At 42.4% G+C, this 24179-nt stretch overlaps 2 protein-coding genes across 8 annotated transcripts in view; one reads left to right on the top strand and one right to left on the bottom strand.

The window, feature by feature from the left end:
* The first annotated feature begins 13 nt into the window (after positions 1-13).
* Positions 14-7435, top strand: LOC109365514. Of its 7 annotated transcripts, XM_031552098.1 has the most exons (6): positions 14-4352; positions 4468-4572; positions 4697-4794; positions 4908-5132; positions 6504-6576; positions 7228-7435. In XM_031552098.1, the coding sequence occupies exons 1-6, from the start codon at positions 4306-4308 to the stop codon at positions 7310-7312; spliced, it is 633 nt and encodes a 210-aa protein (XP_031407958.1). In that variant the 5' UTR covers positions 14-4305; the 3' UTR covers positions 7313-7435. The 7 variants fall into 7 exon arrangements, 5 of the variants coding, with proteins under 5 accessions (XP_031407958.1, XP_031407959.1, XP_031407955.1 ...); XR_004158667.1 differs by having other exon boundaries at positions 4466-4794; XR_004158668.1 differs by having other exon boundaries at positions 4472-4794.
* Positions 7436-9373: 1938 nt separating this feature from the next.
* TYR (tyrosinase) overlaps positions 9374-24179 on the bottom strand; it is a 47995-nt gene continuing 33189 nt past the window's right edge. The window contains exons 4-5 of the mRNA XM_003203534.4: positions 15777-15958; positions 9374-9845 (exon numbers count right to left, since the gene is read on the bottom strand). Of these exons, the coding sequence (XP_003203582.1) occupies positions 9622-9845; positions 15777-15958 (406 nt within the window). The 3' untranslated portion in view covers positions 9374-9621. The remainder of the gene's footprint in view (positions 9846-15776; positions 15959-24179) is intronic.

Genomic DNA, 24179 nt, shown 5'->3' on the forward strand with positions numbered 1-24179 from the left:
AAAAGCTCCAGCATCCATTTCATCGAAGCATCTACAAAGAGGAGACATCCTTCAATACTGAAAAGTAAATACAAGCCTGCACGTGGCCAAAAAGGGGATGTACCATCTGTTGCCTTGCAGCCTCTCCCTCCTCAGCCGTGTAACAATTCAGTGTCTGGTTGAAGCTAAGGTCCCCCAGAAAGCCTGTGGGAAGCATTAGGCATGTCTGCAGGACAGTGTATCCTTTATTGCACCCCCCAGAGTTGCTTTTCACTCCTGCTGTGAATTTCTGTCTCACCGTGTTGTTTTTTCTACTTTAAAAGAACCTGAATAGCTTGATGGGAGAACAGCTGAGTTTTTGTGTACCCAGAGCAGAGCATACAGAGAGCTTTGAATCCAAATTATCATGAAGCCAGTGGTTTAATTGTCAGCCCCGCAGCAGTGGAAAGAATTTTTCCTAGTTACATAGATCAATATACACTGTACTGTTCAGTACTTACCACAGAACATGCTTACTACTGAAACATGGCTAGCATGTTCCTTCTCAAAGCAGACATGGTCTCCAGGTCATACAGGGATTGGGAATTAAAGACGGGAAATGCTGGAGGGTATGCTACAAGTATGAAAGGGATACAGGCTCCCTCTAATCACTTATATTCAGAGACTTTTACTTGTTGGTCACAAGGTTTGAATTATGAATTCAGTGCTTTTGGCAAGGAGAGATGATTGAGGGTTGGCAAAGGAAAAGAGGGGAGAGATGATGAACCAAAACTTCACTTCCATCTTCCCACACATGAGGAAATTCTGTGGCTAGGGCTGGGAGACCCAAGGAACACTGGTGAAGATCTTCAGTGGGAAAGATGTGAACTAGATGAGAAATGACTGTTTGGCTTTTGCAAGAGGATAACAGGGTAGAAATGACCTTGACAGATGTGAAAGTGAAATAGTGGCATCTGAGATTTAATTTGGCCTTGGAATATTGCATGGAATCTGGAGATAAACTTGCTCAATACAGTTTTGTATTGACTGTTTTGTAACAACTTTCCAAACAGAAACAACACTTCACTGACACAAATATTGTATAGAATAGCATTGTTTTCAGCAAACTCCCATGACATTCTCCTGACCAGGGATCACAACCCTCCTCAGTCTCTCGGACCATCCAAGCCTAAGACTGTCTCAAAGCTGAACATTTGGGATTTTCAAGGCACGTTACCCAGACAGAGTCCTTCAGGACTGGGGAACTGAGGAGTTTACCAGCTCTGGAATTCCTGCAGAAGACATCTCTCCACTTGTGAAAGCTGTGGGTTTTCCACTCCGCTTCTGTAAATCCCTGAAGTCTCAACCTCATTGTGACTTCCACTATTTGTGCATTCCCAGATCTCCTGTTGCCCACTAAGACTGAGTGGGAACTGTGATTCCAGGCTGTTGTGCTGCTTAGAATACTGTGAACAGTTAGCTATAGCTTAAAAAGGCACTTTTTAATTCCAGCCTTCCTTGCTCCTTAAGTTTTTCCTTACAAAAACATTTTGTTACCTTTTTTGTATTTGTTAAGAAGAATTTTTCAGAGTAAAAATGCCATAATTGTAGAATCATAGAATCACAGAATGGCCTGGGTTGGAAGGGACCTCAAGGATCATCAAGCTCCAAACCCCCGGCACAGGCAGGGCCACCAACCTCTGTATCTAATATTAGATCATGCTGGCCAGGGCCCCATCCAACCTGGCTTCGAACATCCCCAGGGACAGGGCATCCATAATCTCTCTGGGCAGCCTGTGCCAGCACATACATATTTTAGCCAAACCATGGTTACTGAATGTACCAAGTGAGGTTTCAAGGGGAATTACTGAGCACCAAAGGGTGTTTTCTTGTCATCTTTTTTTAAAAAATTTTTTGCATTTTACTTAGCTGAAGTATTCCAGAGAACTTAAACCAATAGTTATTGCTTGCAGAATTCGTGAGTCCTCAAGTAGACTACATAAACATCTTTGTGCTTGTTTAACTTTGAGACCAATCAATATTCATGAAATCAGAAGTTGAAAATGAGTGGTTTTTTCTGCTGCTAGTATTTATTGCTACCAGTTATTCAGGGTTATATAAAATATAAACTGAATGACTGAACTGACCATTTGAAATATTATCGTACTATCCTCCTCCCTGTGCCTCAGTGCCAAGGAGCATTTAAGATCCTATGCAGTCTGTTTAATACTTTCTAAGATACTGGAAGAGCATTCATCTACTAGTAGCTCATTAGTCAGAAGTGCTTGGAAAATAAGCAGCTCCTTTGGATCTGGCACCCAGATCCTTCACACAAGAAAACACCTTCATTCAACAGAAGGTCTGCACTGTGCAGAGGACAATTTCTGTCAAAGTGCTCCTCAGTCAGGGGAGCTTCAGTGGGCACAGGTCAGTCACTTAGTTATCTCTTGAGATGTGATATGGTTGGATTTGAGGATGTCATCAGTCACCTTTCCTTCTTTCATTAAAGGGATTCTCAACTTCCACTTGTTAGTGATCAGTCATGTATATCTGGGAGGTTACAGATGTGGCATGCAACCTGAAAGCAAGATTGCCACAGCAGGAGAAGAATATTAACACTTTGATGTGAGAAAATATTGAAGCATATCCCCCATACAAATGCCTAGTCAGATATTCCGTTGTCTATTGTGTGGAAGATAGGTGTCTCATGGATGACAGGAGACTGCAGACATTGACAGCATTGGCCTGAGCCAGAGCCAAAGTTTTGTAGCCAATTGTGAAGTTGCTGACATAAGAACAAGGAAACAGCCTCAGACTGTACAACAATGACATCACAGACAGCTGGAACTCCCCACAGCTATGGTCAAAGGAAGCTCTACACAACCCATCTCACGATAAAATTTTCTGATTCATAAACGTATTGGCTGGTTCTCCTGCTTTGTGTTCTTCTCACTGAGAAAACTTGGGAATCTTTTGTTATGGACCTGACTCCCTTACTGATCTGTATAGATAAATACAAGTATGGATATTTGTAAACTCATTTTTATTTGAGTATAAAGTTCTCTCCGTATTGTTATGTATGAGCACTTCCTAACTGGAGGAAGTGTTCACATGTTGATACCCTCATGCTGGCCTTCCCCCCTGGCCCTAACAGCAGGCCAACAGGAGGTGGGGGAAGGGCAAGACGAGGTGATGAGGGGCTGTGGTGAGACCACACTGTTGGGCAGGATGCTCTGCCCAAAAAGACTGGAGTGTCAGAAGGCTTTTATTGTCAGCTATTTCCGAATGGGTCTGAGTTATTTCGATAGTCCACTGAATTTGACCAAATGTGAAATAACAGTTCTTTCTCTGAAAGCACTAGTGGGAGAGGCATCAGTCATCTCCTGGCACCCACTCTGAGGATGCATTGGCCATGTTACAGACGGCAGAATTTTAGAAGAGTGATAGGTGCAAATGTGACAGGGCTGGCACAGCAGGACATGAATAGGGCACTGATCCTCAGCCAACTCAGACTGGTTGAGAGCAGGAGAGCAAGAAGAAGCAGAGTTGAGAGGGTAGGAAAGACGGTATAGAAAGGAAGGGTTCGGCCATGGGTGGGGAAAAATGAGTGGCTGTGATACAACTGATTTTGTGTCCTCCTTCTTGATCTTGATCAGCCAGAGGTTCAGAGGAGAATGCCTCCTGTCCTCTGCTGCACATGTGGAGAGATGTTCCATTTTCTACATGGACATCAGTCCAAAGATACGTAATCAAAATAACAACAGCATTGCAGCAATTTGGGCACCACCTACTGGTAACTGCCTTGCTGATACCATGGCCATGTCACAGGAGGCAGAATGCTTACAGATCCATGTGTCACACAGGTATTGGTGACATGGGCTGCATAGGGAGAGCCCAGAATGTGCTGCAGCCCTGTGCCAGCCCAAGGCAGAGGAAAGCAGGATGGTGTGCAGAAGCTGAGGTAAGAGGGCAGGTCAGAGGATGGAAGGGAAGGGCTAGATAAATCGACAGGATGAAAGGAGTGGTTGTGATCAGTGCAACTGATTTTGTGTCCTCCTCCTTTGTGTTGGAGAGCCAGAGGCCCAGAGGAGAACATGACCAGACTCTGAAACCTCCTGTCCTCTGCTGCACTGCTGGGGTGATGTTCCATTCTCGACATGGACATCAGTCCAAAGATATGTAATCAAAAGAACACCAGCATTGCTGTAATTTGGATACCAACTACTTGCAACTGCCTTGGTGATTCCATGGGCGTGTCACAGGAGGCAGAATGTTTACAGATCCATCTGCCACCCAGGTATTGGTGACATGGGCTGCATAGGGAGATCATAGAAAAGCTGCAGCCCCATGATAGACCAGGGCAGTGGAGAGCAGGATGGTCTGCAGAGGCTGAGGTAAGAGGGCAGGACAGAGGGCACTGAAGGGAAGTGCTGGTTAAATCGACAGGATGAAAGGAGTGGTTGTGATCAATGCAACTGATTTTGTGTCCTCCTTCTTTGTGTTGGAGAGCCAGACACCCAGAGGAGAACATGGCCAGACTCTGAAACTTCCTGGTCTCTGCTGCACAGCTGGAGAGATGTTCCATTGTCGACATGGACATCAGTCCAAAGATATGTAATCAAAAGAACACCAGCATTGCTGCAGTTTGGGCACCAGCTGCAGGCAACTAACCTATTGATGCCATGGGCATGTCACAGGAGGCAGAATGCTTACAGGCTTAGTTTCCTGTGTCACCCAGGTATTGGTGTCATGGGCTGCATAGGGAGATCATAGAAAGAGCTACAGACCTGCGCCAGCCCAAAGCAGAGAGAAGCAGGATGGTGTGCAAAGGCGGAGGTAAGAGGGCAGGACAGAGGGCACTGAAGAGAAGTGCTGGTTAAATCGACAGGATGAAAGGAGTGGTTGTGATCAGTACAACTGATTTTGTGTCCTCCTCCTTTGTGTTGGAGAGCCAGATGCCCAGAGGAGAACACGGCCAGACTCTGAAACCTCCTGGTCTCTGCTGCACAGCTGGAGAGATGTTCCATCATCGACATGGACATCAGTCCAAAGATATGTAATCAAAAGAACACCAGCATTGCTGCAATATGGGCACCACCTACTGGCAACTAACCTAGTGATTCCATGGGCATGTCACAGGTGGCAGAATGCTTACAGTTTCCTGTGTCACCCAGGTATTGGTGACATGGGCTGAATAGAGAGATCATAGAAAGAGCTGCAGCCCTGTGCTAGACCAGGGCAGAGGCAAGCAGGATGGTGTATAGTGGCAGATGTAAGAGGGCTGCCAGTACGGCTTCAGTGGGCTTCTATAATGGAGTGACAGCATTTTTGAAGAAGGGATAGGCGACTGATGTCATTTACCTGGACTTGAGCAAGGCCTTTGAGGTGCTCTCCCACCGCATCCTTATCTCCACATTGGAGGGATTTGGATTTGATGGGTGGACCAGTCAGTGGTTAAGAAACTGGTTGAAAGGTTGCAAACAGAGGGTGGTCATCAATGGCTCTATGTCCAGGTGGAGGCCGGTAACGAGCTGTGTCCCACAGGGGTCTGTCATGGCTCTGGTGCTCTTTAACATCTTTATCAATGACATCGATGACGGAATGAAGTGCACCCTCAGCAAGTTTGCTGGCAACACCAAGCTGAGTGGTGCGGTTGTCACGGTGGAAGGAAGGGATGCCATTCAGAGGGACCTCAACAGGCTTGAAAGGTGGGCTTGGGTGAACCTGATGAGGTTCAACACTGCAAAGTGCAAGGTTTTGCACTTGGGCCGAAGGAATCCTAGGTATCCATACAGACTGGGGGGAGCGGTCCTTGAAAGCAGCTCTGCAGAGATGGACCTGGAGGTCTTGACAGATGAAAAACTTAAGATGAGCCAGCAGTGAGCCCTTGCAGCTCAAAAGGCAAATGGTATCCTGGGCTCCATCAGAAGAGGGGTGGCCAGCAGGGACAGGGAGGTGGTTGTCCCCCTCTACTCTGCTCTTGTGAGGCCCCATCTGGAGTACTGAGTCCAGGTCTGGAGCCCCCAGTACAAGAAAGACAGGGAGCTGTTGGAGGGGGTCCAGAGGAGAGCCACGAAGATGATCAGGGGACTGGAGCACCTCCCCTGTGAAGCCAGGCTGAGGGAGCTGGGCTTGTTCAGCCTGGAGAAAAGAAGGCTGCATGGTGACCTCATTGCAGCCTTTCAATACCTAAAGGGAGTCTACAAACAGGAGGGGAATCGACTCTTTGAAAGGGTAGATAACTGCAGGACAAGGGGAAATGGTTTAAGTTGAGGGAGGGAAGATTTAGGTTGGACATCAGGGGGAAATTCTTTACTATGAGAGTGGTGAGGTGCTGGCTGCCCAGAGAGGTTGTAGATGCCCCATTCATTCCTGGAGGTGTTCAAGACCAGACTGGATGGGGCCCTGGGCAGCCTGGTAGTATTGAATGTAGAGGTTGGTGGCCCTGCCTGTGGCAGGGGGGTTGGAGATTCCTGATCCTTGAGGTCCCTTCCAACCCTGGCCATTCTGTGATTCATTCTGTTATTCTGTGATTTTATGACCAGACCATGGAACCTCTTGTCTTCTGCTGCTCTGCTGGAGAGATGTTCCACTTTCCACAGAGACATCAGTACAATGGTATGTAATCAAAATATTACCAGCCTTGCTGGACTTTTGGGCATGAGCTGCTGGCAATTGCCACAGTGATGCCGTGGTCTTGTCAGAACAGGCAGATGTGTAGCAGTTTCCTTTATCACTCATGCATTGGCGTCATGGCCAGCATAGTGTGATCATAGAAAGAGCTTCACCCGTCTACCAGCCCAGGTCATTGGAGTGTGGTGGATGATGAAACGCTGTGATAAGAAGACAGGAAGCACAGAGAGGGAGGGAAATATAGGGCGGGGCCCTTGGTCTGGGAAGCATGTGTGGTTGTGATGGAACGGGTTGTGCTCTCTCTGTCTTTGAAGGCTGGAGACCCTGAGGAGAACATTGCCAAAGCATGAGACTTTCTTGTTCTTAGCCATTCAGCTAGAAAGGTGTTCCACTTTGTACACGGCATTCATATAAAGCTAAGTAATCAAAATAACAGCAGTGCCTGTGTTACAGTAGGCAGCCAGCTGGTAGTAGCCCATGTCAGTGTTAGTTCAGTGACATGGGCCAGCCTAGAACACATGTCCCCTGGCTGCCGGGAGACATAGAATTGATATACTTGGACTGAGGTAAGGGCTGCCCATGGGAATGGAGGGTTACTGCTCCTTATCTTGGTTCAGATTTTCTTGTTCTTGAAAGCCACAGGCCCCTTCTGCCCTCTTCAGCCACTCTGACTGAGGTTTCTGCAGCCATCTGTGAAGGCATGAACCTAAGGACAAGGTAACACAGACCCAGACTGTACCTCACCATGGCCTCACAGACAGATGGAAACTCCCCACAGCTCTGGACAAGTGAATATCTACACCACCTGCTTTCTCAGAATAAAATCTTCTGATTCGTAAATGCATTTGCTGGTTCTGCTTTTATTGTCCCTTTGAGAAAACTTATGGGCCTTTCCTTTTCCTGATTTCCTTAGTGATCTCTATAAATATAATGTTTACTCTGAGCAGCTGTTCCCTGTAGTCCATGGGCACCACAAGGAGGAGGTCTGTTTATGCAGCCATGGAGGAGCTCACAGTGCAGCAGTGGATGAGGCCCGGAGGTGACACAGCCCATGGATACAGAATCACAGAATCACCAAGGTTGGAAAAGACCTACAAGACCATCCAGTCCAACCATCCACATATCACCAACATTTCTCACTAAACCACATCCCTCAACAAAATGCCCAAACATTCCTTGAACACCTCCAGGGTCGGTGACTCCACCACCTCCCTGGGCAGCCCATTCCAGTGCCTGACCACTCTTTCAGAAAAGTAGTTTTCCTAACATCCAGCCTAAATCTCCCCTGGTGCAGCTTGAAGCCGTTCCCTCTAGTCCTATCATCAGTTACATGAGAGAAGAGGCCGACCCCCAGCTCACTGCAACCTCCCTTCAGGTAGTTACAGAGAGCAATAAGGTCTCCCTGAGCCTCCTCTTCTCCAGACTGAACAATCCCAGCTCCCTCAGCCGCTCCTCATAAGGCCTGTGCTCCAGACCCCTCACCAGCTTTGTTGCCCTTCTCTGAACCCGCTCCAGGGCCTCAATGTCTTTCTTGCAGTGAGGGCCCAAAACTGGACATAGTACTCGAGGTGCAGCCTCATCAGAGCTGAGTACAGGGGGACAATAACTTCCCTGTTCCTACTGGCAATACTGTTCCTGGTGCAAGCAGGATGTCATTGGCCTTCCTGGCCACCTGGGCACACTGCTGGCTCATGTTCAGCTGAGCATCAATCAATACCCCCAGGTCCATTTCCTCTACACAGTCTTCCAGCCACTCTGCCCCAGACCCGTAGTGTTGCCTGGGGTTGTTGTGGCCAAAGTGCAGGGCCTAACATTTGGTCTTGTTGAACCTCATCCCATTGGCTTCAGTCCAGCTATCCAGTCTGTCTAGATCCTTCTGTAGGGCCTTGCTACCCCCAGGCAGGTCGACACTTCCAGCCAATTTGGTGTCATCTGCAAACTGCTGGAGCAGTGCCTGAAGGGTGGGCCCATGAGATGGAGACATGCTGGAGTAATGCCGGGAGAGCTGCAGCTTGTGGGAAACCCACACATGATCAGGTGGGGATGGATGGCATTGCATGGGAATCAGAACATGGCTAGCTACCAGTGCCAAATCTCAGAGATCACTGTGTAACCTACATTTTGCTTGAGAAAAGCTTTGGAACTAAAGTCAGTTGGAGTCACCATCTCTGAAAACTAATATTTATTTTAATTTAAAGCTTGACATGTAATTACATACCTTATTTCGTCATGTATGGATTGTCTGGTATGAAGTTTGTGCCTATTGAGAAATCATAAGTCAGCCATAACCTGAGCATCCCTAAGTCAAACTGGAGAGAGGTGTACACAGTGAGGCTAGGTTTCATCTCTGAAAAAACCCTCTGCACCTCAGGCAAATGGAAAGTGGTTTAGCAGAAGAGTAACTAGAATGTTTGAGACAAGTGAGAAGTGGTTCCTTAGAGCCCACTTGCTGCTGTTGATGGCATTCCATCATGTACAAATAGTGCATTACTGGAGCTGGAGGGAAAATGTTTATACCCTGAAAGAAAAATGTGTCTATGGATCATTCACTCTGCTCAGAGACAGCACATTTCTCTTGCTAAACTAAAGGCTCTGAACACCAGGGTGAATGTAGCACTGATCTTGCAATCAAGTTCCTGTCACTAAACCCCTGTACCTATGTGTGCCCTGTTAATTTCTTCACATGGATTGGGCTGTGAGATTGGAGGCTATGGGTATAACAGAACAAAAAACATCAGAGAGTTATACATTTTAGTAAGCGACACAGAAGCCAGTTGGATTAACAGGAGCATTGTTTAATCAAGCATTGGAAATACACTCTGTTCCTTGGGTGGCATGGTAACATGTCGAATATGAGAGATCTTGGTGTACTGGAGCTGATAAGGTACTATAACACTGGATGTTACAAGAGGCACGAGGAGTAGGACAGCCCAGCCAGCTTACATAGCACAGCTCAACAAGGTCATTGTAAACACAAACACTGCATGCTTGACTAGCACCTTAGAAACATCATTGAGATACTGGAGGTCTTCAGAAATGGGATTGATAAGATATATTGTTGTAATCCTCACTTTCTGTGAGTAAGGGTTGTATTTCTGGAGAAGTTCCTGCTCTTTTCTTCCTGCAGGCCAGGATGAGCCCAGAGAGCACAGCAGTAACTACGCCTCCGATCACAGCTGCGCCAACCAGCCAGGGCCAGAGCTGACGGGCTTGCTCAAGATAGGGGATTAAAAAGTCCTGGAAAGAACCAAGTGCTAGAAAGGAGAAAAACAGAGGTCCTTTTACATGATGCAATGCAGTTCCAGTGTATACAGATTGTGTAACAGATAATACTCAAAGGCTCAGAGTGAAAAATGATTATTAAAGTGAAAAAAATAGTCTGAAGGTTAAAAATAATTCTAAGCAAATTCCATCAGTCCTTAAAGTTTCCCCATTTTTGTGTTGAAACTGACAGGAATTGAGTTTACTATTTCCAGTGCTATTTATGGTTTTGTGAAAGCTGTAAGAATAGAAAGCAAGAATCATTGAATCACTGAATAGTTTGAGTTGAAAGATGCTCTTCAAGGCCATCTAGTCCAACTCCCCTGCAATGAACAGGGACACCTACAGCTCCATCAGGTGCTCAGAGCCCCATCCAGCATGACCTTGGGTGTCTCCAGGGATGGGACATCTACCCCCTCTCAAGGCAACATGTTCCAGTGTCTCAAAACCCATATTGTAAAAAACTATTGTCTTATATCCAGTTTAAATCTCTCCTCTTTTAGTTTGTAACCATTTCTCCTTGTCCTATCATAACAGACCCTTCTGAAGGGTTTGTCAGATCTCGTACAGCATGGGCAAAGGTCCTGCTAGGTCAGCATCCTGATGGCAACGGTAACTGAGGCTGAGTACAAGGAGGAGTTTAAGAACAGATTAAACCTATCACAATCCTTTCATGAAGTGATATTCAGCCTCCAATAACTTCGGTACACCCCCCAGACATTATAAATATTTTTCTACCATCTTCCAGTTTCACTGGTGCCCATAGAAGTAATCCCATGTATCTTCTTGGTGCTTTTGAACACATGATGTTTAGTAACTGCTATAAAAATATTATTTTAGTTTGTAGAACTTTTAAAGCTGAACTATACTCAGCATTCGATGCCTCAACCAAATTCTTAGATATATTTCAATTCAGGCTGAGTTTAGGCAGAACACAGTTGGTTTCCTTTCAACTCAGCTTCACTTTGGGGAACACTTCTGGTGTTACTTCTCAAGTCCCTACTTTTCTTTGAATCCCACTTTGTATTCTGAGATTGGGTTTGTAATAGTATGCTTGTTCAGACTTCTGACCCCATTAGACATATATACATGCTATATAACATGAAGAATTAAAAAAAAAAAAAAGGTTCTTGATGGTTCAGAATGAACTCCACAAACCTCTGTGTATGACACACAGTTTCTCTTTAATCCCTCAGTTCTGATCTGTCCAACAAGGAGGGACAGTACCATTCACAGAATCCTCCATATTGTGAATACAAATCAATATTTTCTGCAGAACACAGCTGCTATGGTGACTGGCAACAAATTGTTAAAGGACACATTTTCAAGATAACATTTTAATAGTGTGCAGTTAATCTTACATTAGGCTACATAATGCTGAAAAAAAGACAACCAAGAGCAAAAAGGTTTGGGCATCATGTTTTTAGCAAATTCTGGCTAGGTTGTGAGTGAGGTGGGGAACAAGGGAGAAAGTAGTGTGTAAAGCATACATATAGGGCTGGAGGGTGAGTTTTCACTTTAAAAGCACGACTTCAGTTCTGATAGTTCCTAACTTTGTGCCTTTACTCCATAATCCCAGTGCTTTTTAATACAACACTTTTATGTTCATATTGCAAACAAGACCAAATTAGAAATAATTTGGCTATTCATACTGGAGGATGCATATCACAGAAGAAGCTTGATACATAACAGATACGGTTTTTGTGAGAAGGAAAAAAGGAAAATATCACAAAATTCCCCACCTAGCTGAAATTATCTGTGATACAGATTTCTGTGTGGCTTCCTATACCTGTATGTCATCTTTCAACAGAATCATAGAATGGCTTGGGGTGGAAGGGACCTCAAGGATCATGAAGCTCCAAACCCCTGCCACAGGCAGGGCCACCAACCTCTACATTCAATACTAGACCAGGCTGCCCAGGGCCCCATCCAGTCTGGCCTTGAACACCTCCGGGATTGAATGGGGCATCCACAACCTCTCTGGGCAGCTGTTCCAGCACCTCACCACTCTCATAGTAAAGTATTTCCCCCTGATGTCCAATCTAAATCTTCCCTTCCTCAACTTCAAACCATTCCCCCTTGTCCGGCTGTTATATACCCTTTCAAAGAGTTGACTTCCCTCCTGTTTGTAGGCTCCCTTTAAGTACTGAAAGGCTGCAATGAGGTCACCCCACAACCTTCTTTTCTCCAGGATGAAAAAGCCCAGCTCCCTCAGCTTGTCTTTGTAGGGGAGGTGTTCCAGCTGTCTGATCATCTTTGTGAAACAGAAACAACAATCTTTCTCTCCCAGAAGAAAGTACCTAAGCTACCTTCTCCCTGGTAAAACACAGCATGACTTTGAGATGAAGAGGTGTGACTTCTCATAGCAGGAGAAACTAATGTATTTTCTTAAATATCAATAGTCAGTTAAACATGCCTTCCTCCAGCATTCAGCCTCAGTCTGTACAGTTTCTGTAACTAGCTCAAAGCCAACAGCCACCTCTTGACATCCACTACCTGTTTCCATCTTTTGCTGCACAAAAGATGCTTAGGTTTTCTATCATAAAGTTGTCATGTTAACTCTTGAGTGTTAGAGTATGGAGCAACGCAAGGCATCCTGCAACCTGTAACTGTGAATGTGACACAGCCATAAACGTGGGACTGTCTTGGCTGCCCAGCAGAAATCCTGCAAAGTGTCATTTCAGGGAGTCCATTACCATAAAGCTTTAATCTCTCTAACTGTGAAAGACCCAAAAGTGCTGTGACTGTATTCCCTGACAACTACCTGGGAAAATTGTCGGGGGGAGGGCGGGGGACGGGGACAAAAGCAATGAGAGACATTAGCCAATGCCAACTCCGTTCCTTTTGTGTTGCTGTTTGAAGTTAAAGGATAATCATCCCAGGAAGGTGCCATGAACATCAGTTAAAGCTACCCTTTAGGTTCACGACAAAGCCAGAGGAAGGAAAGTTGTGCTGATGCATGATATCTAGACTTCCATTAATGACTAATAGCAGCAGTATCACTTCAGTTTGCTCTTTCTGATAGGAAAATTCTTATTCTTCCAAATCTTTTTTGTGGATAGTAACAAATGCTCATTTTCAGTATGCCATGCCAGCCGTGGTAGTTTTACAGCTCATGGTACTCATGTCAAGCAAAGTTGGGTGTTTGCTTCAGCTTTTGCTAAAATCAGCCCCCCGGAAAGCAGATTCTGACATGTGTTTTTGATTCCTGAGGGATGGATTTTCATCTACATTGTGACCACATCTGCTTCAAGGCTGTCATATATACAAAAATAAATGAAGCTGCAATTAAAATACACATATACTCTCACACTTTGATTTGTATTTCAGTGGAAAGGAGGGCTCCATGCAGGAGATTTTCCACATGGGAAGACCAACAATATAATTTAGCATTAAAATGCCATTTTGTCATTGGTTTATTTCCCAAGTTTTTTCTTGTAACTAGCCCAGTCTTGCTCTGTATAGTCCTACTTGTTCTCTGCTAAATTGCTCTCCAGCTGCTTTCTTTAGATGTTTTGTTGTGCTAGTCACTTACTCTGCCCTGTTCCCATTCCTCTGTTTTTTCCTCTTCCTCCTCATTTGGAGGATTTGCTACATTTTACTGACTACACAGATTTTCATTACTAATAATCTTTTTTCCTTTATAATTTTTCCTGCCTGTCTAGTAACTCCTGGCTTCCAAGCCATACACTTTCTATACATTCTTGACGACACAAGAGATTTCGAGGGAGCCAGCAGGCTTTCTCACTTCACTTCCTCTAAGAAATTCCTGTTCACTTTTATGTTCCTCTTAACCGGAACCTGTCATTTCTCTCTAGAGAACAATCCAGGTCTAAACATTGAAATACTGAGAAAATTCATCTCTGTTTTTTGAGATTCTGGGCCATTTTCCACTTGTTACAAGTGCCTTCCTTCAGATAAGAAATAGCTTTAGCTCTCATCTTCTCAGTGAGATTAATAAGGGGTTGAGCGACGTCTGGGGATTATCTGGGCTTTCCAAATGAGTTTGAATTTCACTCTTTGTGTTGATCTTTCAAAATAATTAGGAAGCTACTTTCCTTGCTACTGTATTAGAAACAGAGACCAAATTTAATAAGAATTTCATTTTCTAAGGAAAGTGCTCCCCTGGGAAAAGGCAAGAGATCAGAAGGCAACGGAAATGAATTGCTAAGTGGTAAATAATTTACAATTTGCTTCTTTGTGCAGTACCAATGCAGAAGTCAATATTTCTGGCTGTCACAGTACTTGGCACATTTTTAGATGTACAATCCTAGGAATAATGTGGTTTTCAGAAACTAGTGGTTTTCATTAATATATATTTATTTATTTATAGTCTCGGTGGTCAGGAATTAAATTACGGTGGCATGAACAAAAGCATAGAAATGCTTATAATCAGACAAAAATACGTAATAACTTTGAGTCTATATACAAAACATTTATTAGATTGATTTCTTTCTGAATAAATAGAGTTGGCCAAATTTTGTTACAGAATATTATGGGAAATAATGACTTTTGTCTCAGTATTATATTAATAAAAGACCTTAACAATTATCCAGGAGAAAAGATTCCGTAGTTATAAAATACCCAAAAATACATTTGCTGGATGATTGTAAATCACAAGCTAGATTTTACTTGAGAATTGAATAAACAAAATAAATTAATAATGTCACAGTTTAACACAGTATGTAAAACTGTATATCTCAATTAGTAAGCAAACTGTCTTGGAAAGACAGAGATGCTATGATAACCGATAGTGCTTTGATAAAGACAACAAGAAAAAAAGTAGAATGTTAGTAATCAAACATGTGCAGTGACCTAATGTTCTGTGGCCAATACATTGCAAAGATAACTGCATCCCACAGCATGAGTATCTTTTGGATACTAAGTAATTTATTATCTTTAGCAGAATGTAGCTCTTTCATTAAACAATAAGGAGACTAAAAACCACAAAATCTCGTGCCCTAACCACAAGACCTGCCCTACTGGAGGTTTCCCAAAGGCCTCTTCCCTCTCTATTCTTGATAATGGCCAAGACACCCAAATCAAAACCATCTCTGAATAGCAATGGAAGTCATAAATATTACTAATGACAGCAAAATCCATTTGATTAAATGAAATTAACATTAAGAATGATTCTGTTGTGTTCTGTATAAATGACCACATGACAAGCACAGTGCCAATAGATTGCTGTTTAAAGTGCTGCATAAAGATTGCGTTGGCCTTTGGTACTGAGATGAATTTTCCTCTGACCCTTTAAGAGGTCAATTTTATTTTGTAAACCAGGAGAGCTTTGGTTCTGTCCACTGTTAAACCAGTGGACATCCAGAACCTGAAAATCCCACTGGAGCTGCTGAGTGCCCCCTCCTGCCCTGTGGGGCCTCCTCACGCAGTAGGGAATGGGAGAGAAAGGGGATCAGTTCCTGGAAGCATTCAAGGTCAGGCTGGATGTGGCTCTGGGCAGGCTGATCTGGTGGCTGGCGACCCTGTACGTAGCAGGGGAGTTGAAACTAGATGATCATTGTGGTCCTTTTCAACCCAGGCCATTCTATGTTACTCGTTATCAGCTGAGCTGGGCAAACAGCAGATTCAAAATCCATCCATTTTTCTCCCCTGTTCTGTTCATAATCTGATCCTTTGGACCACATTCAGATTATAATGAGGCTAGGATAGATATGACTGATGTCAGTGATTCCTTTTTGACTGGGATTTTTCTAATAGAGTTAGGTTGGCTCTGTGTATGACCAGATGAGAAATGTGAAAACATGCAGGCATAATTTGTAACTAGAATATGAAAAAATACGAAATAGAAGGATTTATATCTGTATTACATATACGTAGGCAGCATTTAAACACACTATCATTCTGCAGATGTATTCCATGAGTTAAACAACAAATTTGATATTTACTTAAAATTGCAGAGTTACCTGGTTCTTGCAGATACTCATAGTCATACCCCAGCTCCCTTGATGGTATAAAAAATTCTCCATTTCTGTAGAGAGGGATAAAGGGAACCATATAATTTTCTCGATTGTGCCCAATGGGTGCATTGGCTGCTGGGTAAGCTTCTAGCATGGGTCTGTGTCTTCTTAACCATCGCTCAAAAATGCTGTAAAAGAAAAAGCGTGTCTATTAATGGAAGAGACTGGCAGAAATTTTCCTCTTGAAGATTAAAAGAAAAAAAGTTGGTCCTTTTTCCTCTTGAAATCTAGAGACAAAGTGGAATTAAATTACTTGTCTTTGTATATATTATACTTTCTAAGTAGTTTGGGGTTAGCTTCTTCAGTACTGAGTTCTTGTGCAAGCATATGAAAAGCAAAAGACTTCAGGGCTGCAGAGGGGCTTTTAAATTCCACAAATGCAAAACTGTGTCACTATGACCTGACTGAAGTTTCTGCTCAGTAATTTGCAAGACTGTGAGATATAGAGAGCAGGACTAAAGACCTCAGTCCTTCCTTGTCACTCACGTTTATGGCTATTTTTGGGTGGTCTTGTCCCCTGCTGCTATGTCCCATTACCCTTCCCTTATTTTCCCTCCGCTGTAACTAGAGGCTTTCACTCCCGCATTAAAGTATGGATATACCATGGCTGATGTAACACCACAAAGAGGCTGGAAATATCTTAGGAAGAAAGGATAGGCAATATGAAACCAAAAGCTTGATAAAGTAGATAAACAGTCAGGAAAGAAGCTTTCTCCAGCTGTGGGTGTTATCAGCACCTCTGACCTCAGCTGCACTTTTCCGTTTATCTCTGCCAATGGTTCATCTGTTTAGCTGTTTCCTAATACAGTTCTGAATATTTTAAAAGGGAGGGAGAAAGCTCAAACACTGCACTACGGGGACAGAACAATTTATGTTGGCATTTTCAAGTGAACTGCTGGATATATTTGGAAAGCAAAAACAAAAGCCCTCCAAAACATTCTCAGATCTCCTTTTCTGCCTGAGCTTTGTCTTCTCAGTTCTTCAATCCTCAGATCCTCTTACTTTCATCTGGAGTGGAACTGTTTTTCTCAGAGTGTCTGGTACGATGCTATGTTCTGGTTCTAGGAAAAAATCAGTGTTCATAACGCGCCAGTGTTCATAGTTGCTGCTAAGCAGTGTCGTATAGAACCAAGGCCGTTCTCAGCGAAGGGCACAAGGAGCTGGAAGGGAACAGAATCAGGACAGCTGACTTAAACTGGCCAAAGGGATATTCCAGACCATATGGTATCATAAGGGAGGAGTTTTGAAGGGGGTCAGAATTCATCTTGCTCTCTTCCACTGCTCAGAGGGCTAGCCGTGCATCAGTTGGAGGATGATGAGCAATTGCTCATTTTCATATTCATATATGTAAATATATACATGTATATGGTTGTCATAATTACTATCATTTTCTCTATTTCTACTCTTACTATTCCCTATGGCTGACCACTGCCTGGAGGACATAGACTTTCCTCCCATCTTGTAATTAGTAATTGGCTGTACAAGGGCTCACATTATCTTCAAAACACAAAATCTGAATGCAATCTCTGTGGAGCATCTGAGAACTCTGCAGCTAGAATTTTACCTCCTGTCATTGGGCAGAAATGTTGAGAAACACTATGTTTATCCCACCAAAATTAATACCCTCTCTTCATCATTAAAACAGAGCTTGGGCCAGAAATTTGGTTCTTTATTAAGATCAAAAGATTTAGTAGATGAAAGCACCACTATGTTCATCCACCTTGTCAACCTTTAACAATGCAGATTGATTAAAATCTTCATTTGTAGCTCTCATCTTCAGTTAAATATCATCAGCTCTGTCTAGAAAAACTCTTGTCAGAATAATAATATTCAGCTGAAGTTTTCAGATAGACAAATTTAAACAGCAATATCAAGGCTTCAGCTGCAGTTATCATGAGAATTTTTGAACAGAAAATCTGTAATCTCATTACATTTTTGGATAATGTCACAGAGAAATTCAGTAATCATTTAAAAAGGCAAAGAATATAAAGGAAATCAGGCCATTAGTCTAGCCTGGGGAGAAGTAGGGCATGGGACTGCCATCCCTACACTGCATTATGCTTCTGTTTCGGTCAAGGCCCCCTCACTATCAAAGCATTTTTTTTCCTAGCAGTTGTGGGAAAAAAAACAGTTAGATGGGAGTTGAGACAGCTCTTCTCTGCATCACAGGACTAGTAGAGGCACAGATGTGGTTTGAATGTAGGGACACAGTAATACATTTTTAAATTAAAATTTTAAGATGATGGCAGAGATAGAAATTTGTTCATATTTTTGATGTCTCGTCATGATCCATGCCCTAACTTTTGAATGCCCAGTCTGAAGTACTTCCTGGGGTCTGTTTTTTTGAAAATGCTGAGCAGTCACATTTTGAAAATCTGGAGAACTGATGAGCACACAGTTCAGTGCTAGAAGTTGTCATTCTCCTGAAATAACTCTGTATGACATGCCCTGAAATGCAGCATTCTCTCTGGATGATTTAAATGTTGCAATTTCGTAAGCAGTTTCAAGAATTCTTAGGCCAGTAATCTTTTAAATAGAATGCAAATGCAAAGCATTTCCATGGAAATGAACGCATATGCTTTGGAATCCTTCATTTGCAGCATGGATCCCATATTAAATAGCAAGCTTCTCTTAGCTGTAGCAGGAGCACTGAATTACTGACTCTTACAGCTGATTTTTAGATTTAGATGCAATCATATATCTCCAATTACTAATATGTTGAGTTGTGCTGATGCACAAGCATGTTCGACAATTCACTGAGCTGTTTATGAACAGTTACATTTCATGATTCCCAGACTGATGCTGTTAATTGCTTTCATGTATTTTTAAGGATAACTGGAGTCTTGATGTAGACTAATGCTTCTGCCATTGGTTAGGTACAGTGCACCTATCTTCTGGGGTTTGTGTTAACTGAAAGGCCTTCAGGATTCTACAACTATTTGTAAAGTAAAACAATGACTGGTCTTCTGTTTCAAAATACTGGGACCACTGAATTTTGTACATCCTGAGTAAAGAATATTTGGTCATCAGATCCACTTTCTATGGAGAGAAGGTTTTGTTTTCTTCCCTTACAACTGCTGTGTTGTAGAATATTTTCTTACACCCTGAAAATATATGCTCATTTTGCATGTTTCGTTCAGTAGCTGCAAACTTGGAAGAGCTTAGGGCTGCAGAAGGAAATCTTCATGCAGAGAGACAAAGTACTGATATAATTAACTGGTCCCTTTGTGAGGTGATGATGTAAAAACCGGGTTAGTGGCAGAGTAGCAGATCTAAACTCCTTAGATTTCTTGATTATCTTAGTAAAATTACTGCTTATCAACCTCTTCACACTCCTTTGCCCCCAAGAGCTTAACAAAGCAATAAAATAAAAACTGAAAGGCCATTTTATTCTACATCATTTCCATTGCTTGGCATTATGAAAATAATGGTACCAAAAAGAAAGCTAACGAGTCAGGGCTCTGTGATAACCAACCTCTGTATTTTTTCTACTCCCAAAAATGTAGTGAACAGAAGTTCAACGAGAGGAAAGTCTGTCCAACTTCTATAACAGTCTGTTTGGCTACTTTCCTCCTCAGCATGTAGACACAGAGGACAAGCAGATAATTAGTTAGTTGCACAGGTCACAGTGGCATTTTCCAGACACGGAGACATTTTTAGCATTGCATTCCCAGCTAGATTGGCACCATTTGGGAGATGCTGGCAGTGCTGAAAAGAACAGATGGGATGAGAGAGTGGCGGGATGTACAAAGCGGGATAAAGGAAAGAAGAACATCTAAAGCAATTGGGAATTTTATTCAGAGAATGGAAATTAGGAGGACCAAACCTGGGATCCAAACCTGGAGATAAACCATAAATCCTTACTAGCATGTAGAGAAGGGAGAGGGAAAGGAAAGGAAGTTTCTGTGTGGAATACATGGGTTATCATCTCTTTATCTACAGGAAATGGAAGAAGAAACAAATACTAGGCACTGTGCAAAGAAATATCTTTTTATCTAAGTCAATTAGCTTCTGATCTTATTTGAAAGCACTCAGAGCTTGAACTTGACTGTCACAAAAGATTTGGAAGAGTGAGCAAATTGAGCAGAATGGGCTCTCCTTCTTGTACTGAATCATAGAATGGCTTGGACTGGAAGAGACCTAAAAGATCATTCCATTTGAACCCTCTGCTGTGGGCAGGATTTTGTCCCGCTGGATCAGACTGCCCAGGGCCCCATCCAGCCTGGCCTTGAGAAGCTCTAAAGATGGGGTATCCACAGCTTCTCTGGGTAGTCTGTGCTGGTGCTTCACCACCAATGAGTAAATAATTTCCTCCTAATATCTAATATAAATCTTTCCTCTTTTAGTTTAAAACATTTTCTGTTTCCCTATCCCTGTCAGACCATGTAAAAAGTCAGTCTCTTTCCAGTTTGTAACTCCCATTAGTACTGGAAGCTGCCAATGAGGTTTCCCTGGAGCCTTCTCTTCACCAGGCTGAACAGGCCCAGCTCTTTTCTTTGTAGGACAGGTGCTCCAGCCCTCTGATAAAAAATGGTATCTAATTCTTAGTTTCATCTTTCCCAAGTTGCATATTCCCCAACCCACTTGGGGGTTGTGGCTTGTGGATCAAGCAAATTCCCTTCACTTTATACATCTTGGTGGCTTACTGAAGGGCAGTTTGCTTGTGCAACATGTAAGAATCTCCTGTAATGGCAGGGAATTAGGGTGACAGCTCTTATCTAGAAGGGTCATGGGCAATCAGGATTTAGGAAATAGAAATTTAAAATATGGAAATGAACTAACTGGAATGGAAATCAATCTTGTGATAACCTTAATGCCCTTCGCATGTCTTCAGTGGCAAGCAAAAGTAACTTGGAATAGTAGCTTTTACTTAAAGGCTTTAGAAATAACTGTATGTGGATTGTAGAAAAGACTATTTCTATCTGGAACGCTGCTCCCTTCTACTGAGGAAATCAAAGCACCCAAATTGCATGTCCAAAGAGGTTAAGGAATAAAAAGAGATAGAAAAATAATATGAATTTTGAAAGAGGTTCTATTTCATGTTCAAAGCCCAAAGAGGCTCTGTCTTTCCGTACTGCATTTCCAGAGTAGAAATTATTTTTAAGTGGGATTTTTGTAACAGCAAATATTAAAGATTTTAGAACTGCTAGATTATGGTGATCAATAGCCAATGTGAAGACTGTTTTTGTCATTTATAAACAGTATTTTAGTATTACCGAATAGTTTTATTCAGATGTATTTAGGCTAAAAGAAGGCTCAGTGTTCTCATTTAATTAATTGATCTAAGGTCATGATATATTTTCTATCACTTAAACTCTTTGGATCAGTCAGAGTTTAATACCTTTGAGTCCCAGTGCTGCTACTGTAAAGTGCTGGCATATGGTAACAAATAATAAAGACACCCACCAGGCATGTTGCTGCTTTGGTAATTCAAATATTCAGTCTTATGAAATACACTTTGCTTTCACAAAGGGTTTCAGTGTGGTAAGGTGCCTTTACAGAGAAAATTAAAGGCATCTGTAAAAGACATGGATATATCACTTCAATTTGATTGTGTATAAATAGACATGATTATTTTCCTTATTCTGCTCCATACATACTAGGTTATATGAAATGAAATGAAATGAGCCATAGAAGAAAATTAATTTGAAAAAAGCTTGGTTTAAAAAAAGTGTTGGGGGGAATGAGATTGATTTGAGGATGATTTTAAAAAGGGCACCAATATGTATTTCTGGATTCATATTATTCTATGAATAATATATGCAATGGGATTATAGCTAATGAAAGGATGAGTCAAGAAACAAATGGGTTTATTTTGCCAGTGGGAAATATCAAGTGGAGTATAAGCAGTACTGCCGTATGTAGGCTTCATAACTTCATTCTGTTCTAGCTATAATGTGTGCTTTGAAAAAAAGATATTGCTCACAACAAGGAAATCTTAAAGCCTGGGAAAAACAAAAAAAGTAAAGTAAAACAACAAGAATTGGTATATCCTTCATAATTTTGAAGAGCCATTTCCTGTCAGTGTTCCTCCACAGTCATGCACAGAACTATGCTGGATTGCAGCGTAGGAAGAGAAACCAGACCGATATCTGCTATTAGCAATTTTTTTGTATTGTACCACCACAGAGAAGTGACACATAGTGTAAGCCTAACTGGATGTTTGGGAAGTTTTCCTTGGAGAGGTTCAAGTCATGTGCTTTACCTTGCAATTAAGGACAGCTGGAGAGAGGGAAAGGATGAAGAAGAGGATTCAGCACCTCCACACATGTTCCATGCCACCATAAACATGTGTATCCCCAGTGGAAGGACAGTGCTGGCCTTGTGGTGAAAGTTCATAGTCAATCTATGTCTCAAGATACATTCTTGCTTTCCCCCTACTTTCTTGTCCTCAACCTCCTCATATGTGATTGTGCCACCTTGTCATAAGTAGGATTAAGGAGCTGATTTGGTTTAAATACTAACTTCTTATTTATTTCCATTTATTTCAGGTTAGATGAGGTGAGATAAAGTCCTGCACCTGATGAATTATGCTTTTACTTGATGACCTGTACAACAGAGGAACAGAGGTGAGCACCTCCAGGTAGCACTGAGAGGTTAGCTATGGTGGTTATATACCAGTTATGCTGATGTAAAGCAACTGTGGAGCTGTGCCCTTTGTTTTTCAGACTGATACATCCATGCACCTCTGCTAAAGCGTATGGATGAATACTAAAAGTTTAGCTGTTACATAGCAACCTGGCAAGCCACTAATAACTTCATCACATTCAAATATATACCCATGTCACTGGTTGCACCAAACTTGAAACAGAATCTTTCATTCCTGATTTATGTTTGCAAGATTGAGACAAGGTCAGACTCACTACAGTAGAAGGAAGGCAGAATGTTGTTACTTAGAGCTCGTCTATACAATTCATTTCACAATCATGAGATCTGACATTCTGTAAAAGAAATCTGGCAAGCAACATATATTTGCATTTGGAAAGAAAGGGAAAAGGAAACAAATTGAGGGAAGCTGAAATGCCAGTAAGAGAACTGTGATTACACAGTAGTCATCACTTTAAAAGTTGGCACTATCCACCTGACAATACAAAGTCACTTCAGGTAATTCCCATCCCAAGCATTTAGGAGAAACATTGGTACTCTAGTACTGGAAGAGCTGTTATTGCAGAGGTTGTAAAGTCAAGGCACTGTCCTCTTTGCCAATGTATGCAGTTATATTGCAGTGTCATTCTTTTAAGTTGGCTAAAGACAGTACAGGGACTCAGGCTGGTTGTAAACAAATTGAACCTGTCATAATGCAAGTGTTTGATTAAAAATTAACTTGCTGACCTCAATTATTGTAAGAAACCCAGCCAATGCCTCCAAAGCTGTGATTCCTCACATTGAGCCAGTGCAGAGGACTGCCCTGGGTTTCAGTGCTTGTCCTTGTGGTGCCACTGCCGAATTACCTCTAGATCAGTTTCCAGACTAGCTAGTGGAGAGAACCATGTATCATGTATGAGTTTTTTGGGGTGAATTAAAAAGAGCGTGACCAACAGGTTGAGGGAAATGATCCTCCCCCTCTACTCTGCCCTGGTGAGGTCACATATAGACTATAGTGTCCAGTTGTGGGCTCCCCAGTTCAAAAAAGACAGGGAACTCCTGGAAGGAGTCCAGCAGAGGGCCACAAAGACAACAAAGGGCCTGGAGCATCTCCTTTATGAGGAAAGGCTGAGTAACCTGGGTCTGTTCAGCTTGAGGAAAAGAAGAACCAGAAGCAGATTGGGTATCTACAGCCAGTAACTAGGGGATTCAGATTCTATATATGCATATATAGATAGCTCTATTTTTCATTAATAGGCTTTCATCCTGATCGTGCACAGGGAACAAGAGGATTAAGTTGTTCATACTGTTGGCATTTGTGAATGCTGCATTTTCTTTGTTGATGTGTCTGGTCACGTATATATGCATATGTACATATACATATATATATATATGTACTGTGTGTATATGAGCCAATCAGATTATATTCAGTCTCAATACAGTTTGGACCTGAGAACATGGAGCTGTGGTAGTCTTAACACTACTGGCCTAGCAGATTTGACAAGCTCTCATTTTAAACACAGAACTTACACAAAACAGATGAAAGAGGATGTTTTAGCCCAATGGAGCTGTTCCTTCATGCAAAGCTGTTCTTCTGAATTTTATCTTGAAGCACATATTCTCATTTAGATCAATCATATGCCTCTGAAATATGAATATTCATTTTCAGTGAAGATCTGTCCTGTTTTATTGTTTCCCTTTATTCTACCTTCTGACCAAAAGAGATTTTTATTTCTCTTGGACCTCAGTGGACCAGGCCACCAG

This window comes from Meleagris gallopavo, chromosome 1 (assembly GCF_000146605.3).
Source record: "Meleagris gallopavo isolate NT-WF06-2002-E0010 breed Aviagen turkey brand Nicholas breeding stock chromosome 1, Turkey_5.1, whole genome shotgun sequence".
NCBI classification, from domain to species: Eukaryota; Metazoa; Chordata; class Aves; order Galliformes; family Phasianidae; genus Meleagris; species Meleagris gallopavo.

Bases quoted from the DNA above. Each gene is read 5' to 3' on its own strand.
- LOC109365514 (XM_031552095.1), top strand. From the start codon at position 4,406: ATGAAAGGAGTGGTTGTGATCAATGCAACTGATTTTGTGTCCTCCTTC. The intron at 4,573-4,696 runs GTAATCAAAAGA...TGTGTCACCCAG, and splicing joins GGACATCAGTCCAAAGATAT to GTATTGGTGTCATGGGCTGC. The intron at 4,795-4,907 runs GTAAGAGGGCAG...TTTGTGTTGGAG, and splicing joins GATGGTGTGCAAAGGCGGAG to AGCCAGATGCCCAGAGGAGA.